At 35.2% G+C, this 16,690-nt stretch overlaps 1 protein-coding gene across 1 annotated transcript; it reads left to right on the top strand.

Annotated features, from left to right (window-relative positions):
* Window positions 1-7,264: 7,264 nt before the first annotated feature.
* LOC110865230 (berberine bridge enzyme-like 8) lies at window positions 7,265-9,102 on the top strand. Its single transcript, XM_022114461.2, has one exon. The coding sequence runs from the start codon at window positions 7,287-7,289 to the stop codon at window positions 8,913-8,915; it is 1,629 nt and encodes a 542-aa protein (XP_021970153.1). The 5' UTR covers window positions 7,265-7,286; the 3' UTR covers window positions 8,916-9,102.
* The last annotated feature ends 7,588 nt before the right edge of the window (window positions 9,103-16,690 follow it).

Below are 16,690 nucleotides of genomic sequence, written 5' to 3'. Positions count from 1 at the left end.
AAGAAATAAAGTTAGGGTGGATTTAGAAACACACTCTAGAATAAACAATGTTTTAGTGATGTTATGTTTTGATACAATTTGATGATGTTTGAAACAATGTATGAATTTTAGTCATTTATGTAATTTTGATTTAAATTATATTGTCACATTAGTGTTGTGATGCTTTGAGCAATTTGTTCGTCTCATCCCGATGTTTCTGCCATCAGTTGGGGTGTGACACCACTACCGAGAATCGATGATCTATTTGATCAACTTCAAGGAGCCCGATTCTTTTCAAAGATTGACTTACGCTCAGGATATCATCAACTAAGAGTATAGGAAGAGGACATTTCTAAAACTGCTTTCAGAACAAGGTACGGTCAGTATGAATTTACAGTCATGCCATTTGGTTTAACCAATGCCCCAGCCGCATTTATGGACATGATGAACAAGATATGTAAACCATACATGGACAAATTCATAATTGTTTTTATAGATGATATACTAATTTGCTCCAGAAGTAAGAAGAACATGCGGAACATTTACAAATACTTATGACATTATTGAGAAAGGAAAAGCTTTATGCTAAATTCTCAAAATGTTAATTCTGGTTACAATAAGTGCAATTTCTTGGACATTTAGTTAATCATGAAGGAATTCAAGTGGATCCTACAAAGATTGAAGCTATTACCAAATGGAAAGTCCCTGAATCGCCAACAGAAGTAAGAAGTTTTCTTGGATTGGCAGGATACTATAGACGTTTCATTCAAGATTTTTCTAGAATAGCCATTCCATTAACCAAACTAACTTGCAAGTCAGTTAAGTTTGAATGGGGACCAAAACAAGAGGAAGCACTCAAGGTTTTGAAGCAAAGATTAACGAACGTACCAATACTTGCCTTGCAAGAAGGAACTGAAGACTTTATAGTCTATTGTGATGCATCTAAATAAGGATTTGTATGTGTATAGATGCAACGTCAAAAGGTAATTGCTTATGCCTCTAGACAACTTAAGAAGCATGAAGAAAATTATACAACACATGATCTAGAGTTAGGAGCAATAATTTTTGCCCTTAAGATTTGGAGACATTATCTCTACGGTAGTAAGTTCATTTTCTTCATAGATCATAAAAGTTTAAGATATGTTTTCGGGCAAAAAGAATTAAACATGAGACAAAGACGTTGGATGGAAATCCTTAGCGATTATGATTGTGATATCCAGTACCATGCAGAAAAAGCTAACGTAGTAGCTGATGCTTTAAGTCGAAAATACCATGAGAAGCCAAAAAGGGTACGTGCTCTCAGATTAAACCTGCAGGTAGATTTAAATGAACAAGTGAAAAAGATACAAGAAACAACAATCAAGGATGATGCTGAAGGTTTGAAATGAATGATTAAAGAATTAGAAAAAAGGAGCAGATAAAATTTGGAGATTCCATAAGAAAAGAATTTGGGTACCTATTCAAGGAAACCTACGAAGCCGAATTCTAGAAGAAGCTCATAAATCTAAGTATACGATGCATCCTGGAAGTGACAAGATGTATCAAAATTTTAAAAAAATTTCTGGTGGATAGGATTGAAAAAGGATATAGCAAATTATATTGCTAAATGTTTAACCTGCTCACACGTTAAGGCTCAACATTAGAAACCTTCAGGATTACTCCAGCAATTGGAAATACCAATTTGGAAATGGCAATTGATAACAATGGACTTTGTTACCAAATTACCAGGACTCGAAAAGCTAATGACACAATTTGGGTAATTGTAGACAGATTGACTAAATCTGCCCATTTCTTACCAATGAAAAAAACTTTCACTATGGAACAATTAGCTAAGCTGTATGTTAATGAAATAGTTTCGCTATATGGAATTCCTTTATTTATTATATCTGACAGAGATAGTCGTTTTACTTCTCATTTCTAGACAAGTTTCCAAAAGGCAATGGGAACCGGATTAAATTTAAGTACAACCTATCATCCTCAAATAGATGGACAAAGTGAAAGGACAATCAGACTATGGAAGATATGCTTAGAGCCTGTGTGATAGATTTCGAAGGAAATTGGGATGAACATTTACCTTTAATAGAATTTTCTTACAATAATAGCTATCATACAAGCATCAATGCAGCACCATTTGAAGCACTCTATGGACGGAAATGCCGAACACCAGTATGTTGGTCAGAAATTGGAGAAAAGCAACTGTCAGGTCCTGAAATTGTACAAGAAACAACTGACAAGATAATTCAAGTCAAGGAAAGACTGAAAACAGCACGAGACCGTCAAAAGAGTTATGCAGATAACAGACGCAAGCCACCAGAGTTTCAAGTCGGAGACAAGGTACTGTTAAAAGTCTCACCATGGAAAGGAATCGTAAGATTTGGTAAGAAAGGAAAGCTAAGCCCAAGGTATGTTGGACCTTTTGAAATTATTAAACAAATAGGGCTAGTAGCTTATCAGCTATAGTTACCTGAAGAGATGATGGGAGTACATGATGTATTTCATGTATGTAACCTAAAGAAATGCTTAGCAGATGAATCATTGATAATACCTCTTCAAGACATAGAGGTAAATGAGAAGCTTAAGTTTGTGGAAAAGCCAATACAAATTGAAGATAGAAAGATCAAGAATCTCAAACACAAGAGATTAGTTCTGGTCAAAGTAAAATGGGATTCGAAGAGAGGACAAGAATACAAATGGGAGCTAGAATCTGAAATGAAAAAGAAGTATCCTTACCTATTCTAGTGAATCTCGAGGACGAGATTTAAAACAAGATAGGGAGGATATAACAACCCTCAAAAATGCCCTAAAACACTCCGTAATTGAAAAACCGAACCCGTATAACATTATTTTAATTGAAAAATGAAAAAAAATAATAATTATAGGTCTGTCGCGGGCCGTGACAGACGAAGAACAATCCCGTCCCGGGGCGCAAGAGGCAATAACTTCCCGGTCACGTTTGACGACACGTGTCGTCCACGTGTTCAACCTACCTCATGACTGGTCAACCATATGCCTAGGTAGGGTGTACTCGCGGGCCGCGAAAGGCAAAGCCTCAGGCCGTCGCAGGGCGCGACAGGGTCAAATTTCACGTATAAATAGAGCTTCAGTATGCCTTTCACAATTCGCTCACAACTCTTTCTTTCTCTCTACATAAAGAACGAAAATAATACCCCTAAATCACAATGCTCTACCCTGTTGTAAGTGTTTTAACCCCTAATCACAGATTCGATACCCTGTCCGAGTAATCTTGAACCCAGCAACTGATTCCAAAGCGCTGCCTGATAAAGGCTATGCTTTGTAAACTAAGTTGGGTTCTGGTCTCGTGATGTATTGAATTTTTATTGTTGAAATCCACTAATATTGAGAATCATTGGTTTTCCTAAAAAACATCCACTGCTCACATTTTCAACAGGGATGTAATGCAACGAGTCCTCTCAAATGAATAGAATGACACTTGCTTCCTCTCAAAGGGTTATGGTGTGGTTATAACAGCTAATCATGCAAAGGACTGTTATAATTAACCACTGCTCCTTATAAAGACTGATGGGCTTATTGACTCATGAGGCCAATGCACTGTTGAAGACAAGGCCCTGTTAAAGACAGGCACTTATGTACCTAAAGCGAAACAACTGATATAGAAGGTCAAATATCTGTTTAAGGTCAAACAATCTCAAAATAGTTAAAAATGATAGTTTTCACTAATCCTTAAAAGTCTGTTATAACCACTAATTTGGTTCAAACATCTGATTGTTAAATATTATCCACTGTTGAAAGACGGCTTCTGTTTCTTCAATCTTCATGTTGACCACTGGCTGACTAAACATCAGTGTTTCAATAATTGTTGGCTATCCACTGATAGTTAAATAATAGTCAGCAAACTACTGCCCTAATGTTGAATTGGGTTATTATACTAACACGCGTGCATTGTATATTTTTTTAGGAACTCAAGAATATCACCAGAAAATATTTCCAGGAAGCATATAGAAAAACCTAAGTTTACAAAGTGAGTTATTCTCTATTTTTATCAAACTGTTTTACAAAACTTTAAATGCTATACTTACAGGGATTAAGTTTTTGTATTCTACAATTACAGCCAGTATTATGGGGTTTGTATACAGTACTTGATAATCTTCACAATTGTAGAATGGGTTAGCCAATGTGTGATATGACCATAGTCACAGATCCGTTGAGTGACAAATACTTGGAGTTTTGTTAGATAAAAACATTGTAATTACCCTTAATACTGTGAAGTTATAACAATATGTCTTTTTATAAATGGAATAAGGATTTTTAGCCCATTTGTTTAATATAAAAAGTTTGGTGTTTTGTAAACTCTGAATTTATTTTCTAACTACGATCCTGATGATTTAATTCCGCTGCCAAAATTTAATAAACACCGATACCACCAGTTCGCTCTCGCGGCACCTGCTCTCGGGGTGGGGTCGAGGGCTGCAACAATTAGGCTCTTCTAAAACTAACCTGGCTCTTCCCACCACTAAACCCCCATTAACGCCACCACCTTTAACTAGAGGCGATCACCGCAAAAACAATTGGGTTACCGGAACTGGATTGCTCTTTGAGACAGCTTCAATTATGTCATTTTTACTGATTGCGCATGGCTACTGCGTAACTTTCGAGCGTCTTTCAGTACCTGAACGCCGAGCTATGGCTGTAATCGGTTGTGTATACTATCTGATTCTTGTTGGTCACAGTGCTTCAATACCAATTGGTTTACCGGAACCTTAACCTATCCAAACCCCCAGCAAAGAAAACCCCAACCTCTCTCTATCTGAATCACTAGCAAATATTAGAGACTATGTAACAAAAATACCTCTCTATTTATTTCTCTGGCAGATCAAAACCCCAACCTCTTTGTCGGCAGATCAAAACCCCAACCTCTCTATTTGTTTCTCCGGCAACGAGGGTAACAAAAATAGAGACGCTGAGGGTGCGGGGGGTCTGAAGTTGGTGAGGGTGTGGTCGGAGTTGTGTGGCCGGCGAAAAGGATTCTAGGGTTGCCTGTGATGTTTTGTAGGTTTGAGAAGAGAGAGGGGTGGTGGTCTTGTTAGAGAGAGAGAGTGTGTGTGTGTGAGAGAGTGAGAGAGATTTTTATTTTATTGATATATTTTTTTGTTTTTTATATACAATAGTCCCTCCATATTAAATATTTGCAAAGTAGTCCCTGTAATGGTGAAAAGACAAATACGTCTTCATGTGCAAATCACATGATTCAATTTAACAAAAAAAATCTAACTGGATATGACATAACGTGCAAGATTTTAAAACATTAAGTACAAAACTCATCAATTTTAAAGACAAAGGACACCGCCTGAAATTGGGTACAAAGATAAAGGACAAAATTTGAAATTCACTATTTCTAATATTATTATCATTATTATATTATATTATATTATATTGTATTGTAGTACTGTATTATAAATAACTTCAATATTTAAATGATGTAAAGATAATTAGGTTCTTATGTCCCTAATTTTGGTCATTCACGGGTTTGGTCAATCCAATCGGAGAACATTTCCATCTTTGCATTTATGACTCTAATTTCCAAATCTAGTATCAAAGTGCATATCAGGATTTCAAAATTTAAAAAATAGTTAATCTCAACCTATCCATGTTCATCTAAATGACAATCTATAAAATCACCACTAATAACAATTTAACTTTACCTAAGTATAGCGGTTTACCTTTATTATTATCATACCATAAAATACCATACCGCTACTATTATTTTTCAATATTTCAAAACATCTGAATATTTTCATAACAAAGTCATACTTGCTACGGACGAAGTTGTACGTAAAGTAAATGATCACCTACTTTCGTTACTTCCCGACAAAAAAATAAATAAGTTATATAAATTGATGTAAGTATAAAAATAATTCACTTGTGTAAATTTGTGCAGATATTGTAAAGTTACATGGTTTTTATATTTAGATCCTTGTAATACACGAATTTCTAATCTAGTGTTATTTATAAATTAAAGGAGATTGTTACGTGGCATTGATTGAAATCTTTTATTATTATTATTATTTAGTTTTGTATTTTTCGTACAAGATTTTCACGTGGCATTGACTGAAATATTATTATTATTATTATTATTATTATTATTATTATTATTATTATTATTATTATTATTATTATTATTATTATTATTATTATTATTATTATTATTATTATTATTTAGTTTTGTATTTTTCGGGTGTTAAACCTATGATAGACATGAGCAATTGAGCAGGACGATTTTCTCGTATTCTTCCAAGTAATTGTCTTGTGGTTTGGAAAAAATCAGCCATGTGAACGACTGTGTTTGAACTTTGAAATCCCTCTACGGCTCTAGATATTTGCTATTCTAAACTTCAACTTCCAGAACACCACATGGTTTCTTGCAGACCAAAGGAACCAAAGAGTTGAGTTTATGATGGCAAATCTAAGTTTTTCTTCTCCTTTCTCGACACCTTGACAGAAGTCGGTAATCATTAGGGGAGGGGGGGTGGTCACTAGTGATAAAATTTCATCACTCACAATATCCAATCATGTTCCGCCATGTCAGCAACCATTTTTCGATCACTCACAACCTTTTTTAGTGGGGTGGTCATCACTCACCACCACACCCAACAATTTCCCCCCAACCAACAATTACACTCACAAAACAAAATAATAACGCCGTGAAGAAAATAACGAAATCATCAAACCGTGGAAGATTAACGCGTTATACAAGAGGTGGCGGTGGGAACTTGTGATTTTCCACGCATGCTCAAGTGCCATCACGCGTTATACAATGACCGCCCCCTGTGGCCTTAAGTGCACATATGAAGGTTTGTAGAGATCAGATACAATAGAAAAAAAAAAACAAACGATAACTAAAAAACAATTGTCATAAACGAATGGGCCCTGGCGGCTAAACACACAGGGCTGAAAACAAACTTGCAAGTTGGTTGAATTTGTTCAAAAAAGCACGCTGAAAGTGACTAATATTCGAATCTAGTCGTGGCCGCTGCCTAGTGCGAAATTACTAAAGGAGAAGAAAAAAAAAATATCAAGAAGATACAGAAAATTATTTGCGCGTTGTGACTTGTGTTGTGTAGGCAACGGGCATCTAGTCATACATTTGATGGCTGTTTCGGTGTAAACATAAGTCAAAGGCTAGATGTCTTTTTTGATCAAAAAGGTTGTTTTAGTAATTTCCCAAAAAAACATCCCACTTTCCCCCTTATTTCTTCCCAATCGCCTTCGGGTTCATCTTATATAAATAGGCGCATTAAGTGCTAATAGACTCACCAAACCAACAAAACATGAATATCTCTCGCTCAGTGTTCCTCTTAGTTCTCGCTCTTTCATTTTGTGTTTCATTTGGAGCATTGTCTTCCATTTTCGATGTTACTTCAACTTCCGAAGATTTCATAACCTGTCTCCAATCCAATTCCAACAATGTCACCACCATCTCTCAACTCGTTTTCACCCCGGCCAACACTTCTTACATACCCGTTTGGCAAGCTGCAGCCGACCCTATTCGGTTTAACAAATCCTACATTCCGAAACCATCAGTCATCGTTACTCCCACCGATGAAACACAGATCCAAACCGCTCTTTTATGCGCCAAGAAACACGGATACGAGTTTAGGATCCGAGATGGTGGTCATGACTTCGAGGGCAACTCATACACCGCGAACGCTCCGTTTGTCATGCTTGATCTCGTCCACATGAGGGCTATAGAGATCAACGTCGAAAACAGGACCGCATTGGTCCAGGGTGGCGCTTTGCTTGGTGAGCTCTACTACACTATTTCTCAGAAAACGGACACCTTGTATTTTCCTGCTGGTATTTGGGCCGGTGTGGGTGTTAGCGGGTTTTTGAGCGGTGGTGGGTATGGAAACCTGTTGAGGAAATACGGGCTTGGTGCCGATAATGTTTTGGATATTCGTTTCATGGATGTTAATGGAAACATTCTTGATAGGAAATCGATGGGCGAAGATTTGTTTTGGGCGCTTCGTGGTGGTGGTGCTTCCAGTTTCGGAATTGTTCTCCAGTGGAAGCTCAATTTGGTTCCGGTGCCTGAAAGAGTTACTCTTTTCATGGTGAGTTATACTCTCGAGCAAGGTGCGACGGACATTTTCCATAAATATCAATACGTGTTACCGAAATTTGATCGTGATTTACTCATCAGAGTTCAGCTTAACACCGAGTATATAGGCAACACCACTCAGAAAACCGTACGAATATTGTTTCACGGTATTTATCAAGGCAATATTGACACACTGCTTCCGTTGTTGAACCAAAGTTTCCCAGAGCTCAATGTGACACGAGAAGTCTGCCAAGAAGTACGAATGGTCCAGACTACCCTTGAGTTTGGAGGCTTTAACATCTCTACCCCGACATCGGTTCTAGCGAACCGATCAGCAATCCCCAAGCTGAGCTTCAAAGGAAAATCAGACTATGTCCGAACTCCAATTCCCAGAAGCGGGCTAAGAAAGCTCTGGAGAAAGATGTTTGAAAACGACAACTCACAGACTCTCTTCATGTACACATTTGGTGGGAAGATGGAGGAGTACTCAGATACAGCAATTCCGTATCCCCATAGAGCTGGGGTGTTGTACCAAGTGTTCAAGAGGGTGGACTTCGTGGATCAGCCTTCGGACAAGACCTTGATATCACTCAGACGGTTAGCTTGGCTCCGAAGCTTTGATAAGACTTTGGAGCCGTACGTGACGAGTAACCCAAGGGAGGCGTATATGAACTACAATGATCTTGATTTGGGTTTTGATAGTGCTACATATGAAGAAGCAAGTGAATGGGGAGAAAGGTATTGGAAAAGGGAGAACTTTAAGAAGTTGATCCGAATCAAGGCTAAAGTTGATCCGGAAAATTTCTTTAGACACCCACAAAGTATACCGGTTTTCTCAAGACCTCTCTCAGATATGTGAAGCTAACACTTTGGATGGTGTTCTTTTTCTTGAATATATTGGTAATAATTATTAATTAAGAGTCAAAAGTCGATTACTTTTGTGTTTGGTGCCTTGTGTACCAATTATTTAAACTTTTTTTGTTTTCATAAACTTTTAATCAAAGCTATTATGTACTTAAGTTTGGAATATATTCTTTTTTATAACATAGGATTTTTGCGTGCTTCGCTATGGGCCTTTGTTTTTTATCGGTCTGGTTCGTTACATTATCAGTACGACACCGGCGGCACTCGACATAGAAATCGCTACTAATCAACACGTTTTTACATGGATTGAAAACCAATAAAAACGAATACTGCTACCGGTACCGGTGTTGTTTGGTCGGTATCGTTTCGTTACAATACCGGTATCGTACAGACACTCGATATAGCTTACGATATCAAAAAATACTTTATTGCGAATATTACTTTGTGTTTATTGAATTTTATACCACCAGGTCATGAATTCAATAAAAACCAATATGGTATCGCTACCGATGTTGTTTGGTCGTTATATGTTCGGTTTGTGATGTTAAAAAAAATAACTATATATGACTCGTTTGAATACTGATGTTATTTGGTCGGTATATGTTCGGTTTGAGATGATAAAAAAATCAACTATACATGACCTGTTCGAGATAAAAGAAATACTATCAAATCATACATAATAATTGGCATATGATGACGCTAATAATAAAAAACTATACCAATTTTATGCGGTACCGGTAACGATGTTGTTCAGATAGTAGAAAATCATTAAAAGTTTAAATTAAAGAAAATATTTTAGGTTAAAAATGAATATAATAATAATAATCTATTGTAATATTAAAATTATAAAATATGTTGTAATATTAAAATGATAAAAATATGAAAAAGGAGAAACTATATATATATATATACATATATATATACATATATATATATATACATATATATATACATATATACATATATATATATACATATAGGGGAAGGTTCATTTGAGAAGAAATTTAATGTGAGAAGAAAAAGAAGAAAGGGCATAATGGTAAAACATTAAATAGTTTATAACTCCTCCCATTAATTATGTTATCTTTCGTTAATAAAGCAAAAAATATTTTATCCTACACATTTTCAAAATTTATCCTACATATATCTTACACTTACCGAAATTTACCCTACACATATCTAAATTTATCATACACATTTAAGAATTTATCCTACACATACTAAAATTTATCCTACACATGTCGGAAATTGTCTTTCACCCTAAGTTACTTTATCTTGAAAGACTATATTTAAAAGTGAGTTACAAATTTAATTAGTTAGCTAACTAATTACAATATGTCCTTATTAATAACATTAAATACACATATTAAATGAAGTAAATGGATCATTTCTATTGGTTTAAAACTTATTTTTTTATTCTTACAAAATTTTTCTTCTCATTTGAACCCTCCACTATATATATATATATATATATATATATATTATGATCCATGATCACTTTACGATAATAATAATAGGTTCGTTTCATTACATTATTTTAATTTTTAGAGTAAACTGCAATTTTACCCCCTGAAGTTTGGGGTGATTGGCACCCTTACCCCCCTAACGAAATAATTGCAATTTTACCCCCCAACGTTTGGTGTTATGTCGCAAGTTTACCCCCTGGGTCAATTTTGTTAACAGATCTGTTAACTGGAATGTGAAATGACTATAATGCCTTTCATATTACCCCTGTGTTTTGTTCTATTATGTAATATTACCCCCTGCCACCGCCATTCACCACCACAACCACCACTGCCACCTCCAGCCACCTCCAGCCACCACCCTCAACCACCTCCAGCCACCACCCTCAACCACCTCTAGCCACCACCCATTCTATTAGGTCCATACTTATATAATAGTGTAGGCCCCGCACCCATTTTTCCTCACCTCCGACCACTATATGTCGACAACCACCACCAACTGTCCACCAATATCAAACCATTAATCAAATTAAAACCTGCAACAAAAAACATCAAATTCAATTGAATCTTGTCACCAAAAAACATCAAAATATCAATCACAAATATTTTTCCAGAATCTTCTATTGCATTCAACACATCATGAACCCTAATTTCACAAAAAATGACATTTCAATCCAACGATGAAGCTCTGTAGGATTCAGAATGCCTGAAATCCGATCTCCACCCTCCGTTTTCACCATCAACAAACTCGTAATCTGCTCATACCTCTCATTACCGCTAAACGCCATCGTTTTAGACTGATCGGTACCGAATTTGTGCCCTAACACTGTTCCGTTCGTCAGAAACTCATACGCCATATAACCTGCTAGTAATTTGTTTGATGACGTCATCATATTCATCTCTGATGTAGGTTTCGTTGCTGTAGTGGTGGTTCTGGATGTATTCTCTTCTCTTTTTAATTGAATCTTGTCACCAAAAAATATCAAATTCAATTCAAACTTGATTTAGAACAATCTTTGTCCAACTTGTAGGATCGTTTTCGGACCCAAATTGAGTCGATCAGAGGCGTTCTATACACTATGAAAGGCGGAAACAGACATAACGCATGAATTCAGCAAGATTTTAACTAATAACTGTCTTGTATATTGATTTTGAAACGATTACAGATCTGAAGACACTTCGATAGAGCTTCACCGTCGGAAACACCCAAACTAATTCCGTACCAAATGACACGAAATCACAACTATTTATAGACACACTAATTTCGTATGAAACATGCTTCACACGGAAAAACATTCATGCGAAATTAAGACTCACACGGAATTACTTATTAATTCCGTGCGGAATTACCAAGTATCACTTCATGCGGAATTAACAATTCATGCGAAATTAGCTCTTTGTCATGATTTCTCGATCTTCGTGCCATGTGCAATGCAAGACTCGAACCAAGATGAAGTCGACAGAAAACTGCACCAATACAACTTTTAGTTCTCTTCTCAGATGAAACCCGCAATCAATCCCGTCGACAAAGAACTGATCAATCAGAACTCATATCTGGTGTGTAATTTCGCTTCCGGTAATGTAAACGGTGATGAACGGTATTTAGGAGGTTGGGGTTTCAGGTTGGAGGGAGTTGGGGGGTTAGATTGCAGGTGGTGGTTGATGGAATCCGATGGCAATGGTGGACGATAAGGGTTTGTGGGTTGTCGGGTTGGTGGAAGATGATGGCGGATGAGGTCAGCTCCATTTGTTGGTTGATGATTACGGTGGAGTAGATGGTGGATCTGAGGTGAACAACGGCTAAATGGCGGAGTTAGGGTGATCTAGGTGGTTAACGATTGCGGTGTAAGGATGGCTGTGGGTTGTGGAGGTTGAGGTTATTCAGGTTGAGGATGGAGAAGAAGGGTAGGTTGTGGTGGTGGTGAGGTGGGTATATGAAGGAGAAGAAGATGCAGTATAATAATAATAATAATAATAATAATAATAATAATAATAATAATAATAATAATAATAATAATAATAATAATAAGAAGAAGAAGAAGAAGAAGAAGAAGAAGATGAAGTATAATAATAATAATAATAATAATAATAATAATAATAATAATAATAATAATAATAATAATAATGGTTTGTTGGAAATTACCTTTTTCCCCTTTGACCTTTACATACTTACGTTGACTGTTAACAAAATTGACGCCAGGGGGTAAACTTGCGACATAATACCAAACGTTGGGGGGGGGGGGGGTAAAATTGCAATTATTTCGCTAGGGGGAGTAAGGGTACCAATCATCGCAAACTCCAGGGGGTAAAATTGCAGTTTACTCTAATTTTTATTTTAAACTAGATAAATTAAAAATCTTAGTTCAATAATAAAAGAACTAGAGAAACAAAGCTGAAACAAAATTTACCTTTCATAAAAAATATTCAAATATTTAACTTTTTGAACTCAAGTCATACTAATATAAAAAACTGAGCCATGCATTATACAAAATGGAACACATCTTAATCAAATGTAATTAAACTCTTGTTAAATAATTAAAACATTACAATTTGTCATTTGAAATGAGGTATTTAGTATATTAAATTCAATTTCTTATCCTTTTTTTTTCTATAATACATTAAAATTTACTTTTTTTCTCTCTTCTTTATAACTAAATAATATTTTTTTTTTGTTTTTATCATTACCTTTTCTCACTCTTTCACTTTAAACCACTTTCAAAAATATAAAAAATTATAAGGGTAAACAGTGTTTCCCATATTTTTACAGATTAATAGAAACATTTTCTCTCTTCTCCACTCACAACCATTCAAAACCTCTCACAACCATTCCTTATAATATAAGTAACTCATTCACATAAATATAAGGGATTCATTGTGAATGCTCGTAGATCTCTCTATTGTAGAATCTCTCTACTTTGACGTTCGTCCCTTGACGTCCAGAGTTCCATAAGAGAACGAAGTGGATCTTTCTAACACATACAATATATTTAATATGTGACGAAAAATATATTTAATATGTATAATACATATAAAAAGGTGTTTAAAAGAGGGCAAAACATCAAAATTGATATATTAACTTGCATGACCAGTTTGTAAGCGTATAAAAACTAATGCATTAGAGATGTAGTTTATATCAAAACACTTACAAAATGTTTATCCAAAATTTTAAACATTATCAACACACATTTATTGAAGAATTTAGTGAACACGGATGATCTGAGAGGTGTGATTTCACTTTCAGATCAAATTATTTGTAACACCCCAAAATATTAAATCATAACTAACCAAAGTCAACTAAGTTAAGTTAACTAATATATTATGATTAGTAAAATTCTCTATTTGAAAAGAGTGGAGGGACTAAAATTGTAAATAAATGAAACTTGATTTTTATAAAACAAATTTTAAAATCCCAAACACACAGAGGTGTGTGTGCGACCAGGGGTGAACAAGAACTCCCCCAAGACCTAATTTCTACAAGATTGGTAAATTAAAGGTCTATTAGGAGTTTAAATTCGTGCATGAATCAGTGATTGTGATCATCTAATCCAAGGGATTAAAAGATATGTCACAATTTAATATTTGGTGATAGTAGAAAGATTGTTGTAAATTGAAATTCTGATTGCTACATGAATTAATGAAAATTATGTAAGCTAGATGATGCAAACAAACTTAGGAACAAACCTTAGGTGAAAGATTTCGAATCAAATGCCAAAAATTGCAACTGTTTGAATGAAGCACTAGGTGTATATTAGTGGGTTTTGGGTTTATGTAGAATACATAAACTATAATGTTGTGAGGATGGTATTTAGTGCTTGATACTTTGAATTTTGATGCTAGTTAATGTGCATCAACCAATTTGGTAATAAGGTGTATGTATACTTGGTTAATTGATAATGTCTAGACCTAAAAGGTTAGTATATAAATCTTGCCCGCAAGATGCTTGATGAAATGCCTAAGTAATCATGGATTGATTAAAATGTATGAAAGAATCACGTAAATGAGATTTTGACAAATTACGTGACATATGTCGTATTATGAGTTCTAAACAATAAATCGAATTGAACTCTATAGGCAAATTGGGCGAATTATCAAGTGGCCAAGACGGAGCGGACACTCGCTTGAAGGGAAAGCATTAAAGGTACGTAGCTTATGCTTCGTAGAAATTATTGTTTGTTTTGTATTAACATATGATCGATTATAATAGATTAGTTGTAGAATTCGGTTTGTACAATGCATTTCGTATGAACGACCCTGGAAGTTTAAATGATGAACAAATGATAAGTTTGAATGTCTAAAAGTGATGGATTGTAACACCTCGCAAAAATCATGACCAATAATGTGAAGACACGTGTCATAATTCCTAAACGTGCAATAAGTTAACTTTGATGGACTAAAGTTAACGAGGAGTGAAAAGATGTATGAGGAGGGACTAAAAGGGTCAACGAGAGAAACTAGTACCTTCGGGTAGTCTACCTACGAACCGGGAGCCTTGGAATATTTATTCACACTCCCATGTATGGCCAATATTGGCTAAAGTTGGCTTTTAATAAGTTACAAGACAATAATAGAGGTTATACAAGTCAAGGGGCCAATTGTGTAAACTTTTATAATTTTCTCGCTGGTCAGCACGTATACGAACCGTATGGGGTCCCTGCTAACGGTCCGTAAAGACTGTTACTGGGCGAATTTTTGCTTATTCTCGACACATATACTTCCAAACCACTTCCTTCAATACAAGGGGCTGCATGGCTGCTCATAGCTCGTTTAGGGACACCTGGAGACATCCTAGAACACCATAGAACACCTGAAATGATCTTGAGAAGATCCTTTGCACTATAAATAGAGGCCTCATATTGCCTTCATTCCTTGCTCATTTTAAAAAATCACTCTCTTTTCTCTTGCTTGGCATTCTCTGAGGTTCCTGATAAAAAAAGAAGCTCCCCATAGTTCAAGTTTAGAGCTAGGACCCTTTGTAAGTGTCCTTAGCCACTCTAGTTTGGTTTTTATGCATTTAAAAGCCGATAGTCAAAGTTGCCGCAAATCGGCTTTGACTTTCAGTTTATAAAATATGTTTTATCACTTTAATAACTTGGTAAACATTATTAGAACATGTCTAAACATGTTCAACCCGACAATTCTAAGTTTAGGCTCGGTTCATAACCGAAAGTCGCAAAAGCTTGACTTTTGCTTTGACTTTCAGTTCTGACCCGTATTAGCTTATTTCCTTTATGTATTAAGGTTCCTTTGTGACCATATTATGTAGTAGTATATCCCTTTAAGGTTATATTACATGGTCACCTAGTAATCTGGGTTTATTTACTTGATTCCTTTATTATGCTTAATATTGACTAATATGCCCTTTTATGTAAAAATGAGATTTTAAACATAATACAACATGCAAATGGGTTGCATTCTGATTTGTAAACATGTTTAGCATATTTAGACATTTACGTTCTGGTCATAAACTGAATTCACTCAAATAATCATAAAACATGCTTAAAAAGGACTAAAATGCCCTTTATCACATAAAATAAGTTTTAAGCATAATTTTAGCACAAAACTCATTACCTACTGATATGATATCATATTTGGAATTATTTGGGATATTTAAACAGATTATTTTCTGAGTTTAACTTAAAGTCCTTGCATGAAGTTAGTAAATGACGATAATGCCCTTTTCACACATAAATTGGGTTTTAAAAATGATTAACATAAATAAACCTCAGAATTTACTAAACATCGAAATAATCGTCATTTATCGACTTTTACGACATTAAGGTGCATAGTGTGGTTTTAAACCATACTTAGCACCCAAGACTTGTTACCTACTGATTTTATAAACCATTTTTAATATTTTTTACAGTAGGTGTAAGTCATGAACTCAGAATCCTAAATAAGTCCTTAAAACTATGTGTGAAATGACCAAAATGCCCCTACGGTGCATAGTTTGTCTAAAAATCATAAACCACACATATGTATGATATCCTACTGTTATAATATCATAAATTATATATTTTTATTGAATGATTATGACCAAAATCTTAGTTTGCATATAAACCCCTTTTATAAATCTTAAAATGACCAAAATGCCCTTATGGAGCTAAATTCGGTTTTAAAATCTTCAAGGGCATACTTCCTGATATCCTACTGATATCATAACATATTTTAAGCATAATAACATATGAGACTTGTATATGACTCATCCAGTTACCTATTTATGCTTATACGCGTTATGTTCGGTTTATGTAACTAGTTGCATAAATTAACCGAAACGGGTTAAACTTTATCATTTGAACTTCAAAATCAA

This window comes from Helianthus annuus, chromosome 6 (assembly GCF_002127325.2).
Source record: "Helianthus annuus cultivar XRQ/B chromosome 6, HanXRQr2.0-SUNRISE, whole genome shotgun sequence".
In the NCBI taxonomy this organism is placed as follows: Eukaryota; Viridiplantae; Streptophyta; class Magnoliopsida; order Asterales; family Asteraceae; genus Helianthus; species Helianthus annuus.
Note: the sequence above shows the minus strand (reverse complement) of the source record. Positions and strands in the feature narration are given on the sequence as shown.

Coding starts and splice junctions, on each gene's coding strand:
- LOC110865230 (XM_022114461.2), top strand. CDS start 7,287: ATGAATATCTCTCGCTCAGTGTTCCTCTTAGTTCTCGCTCTTTCATTT.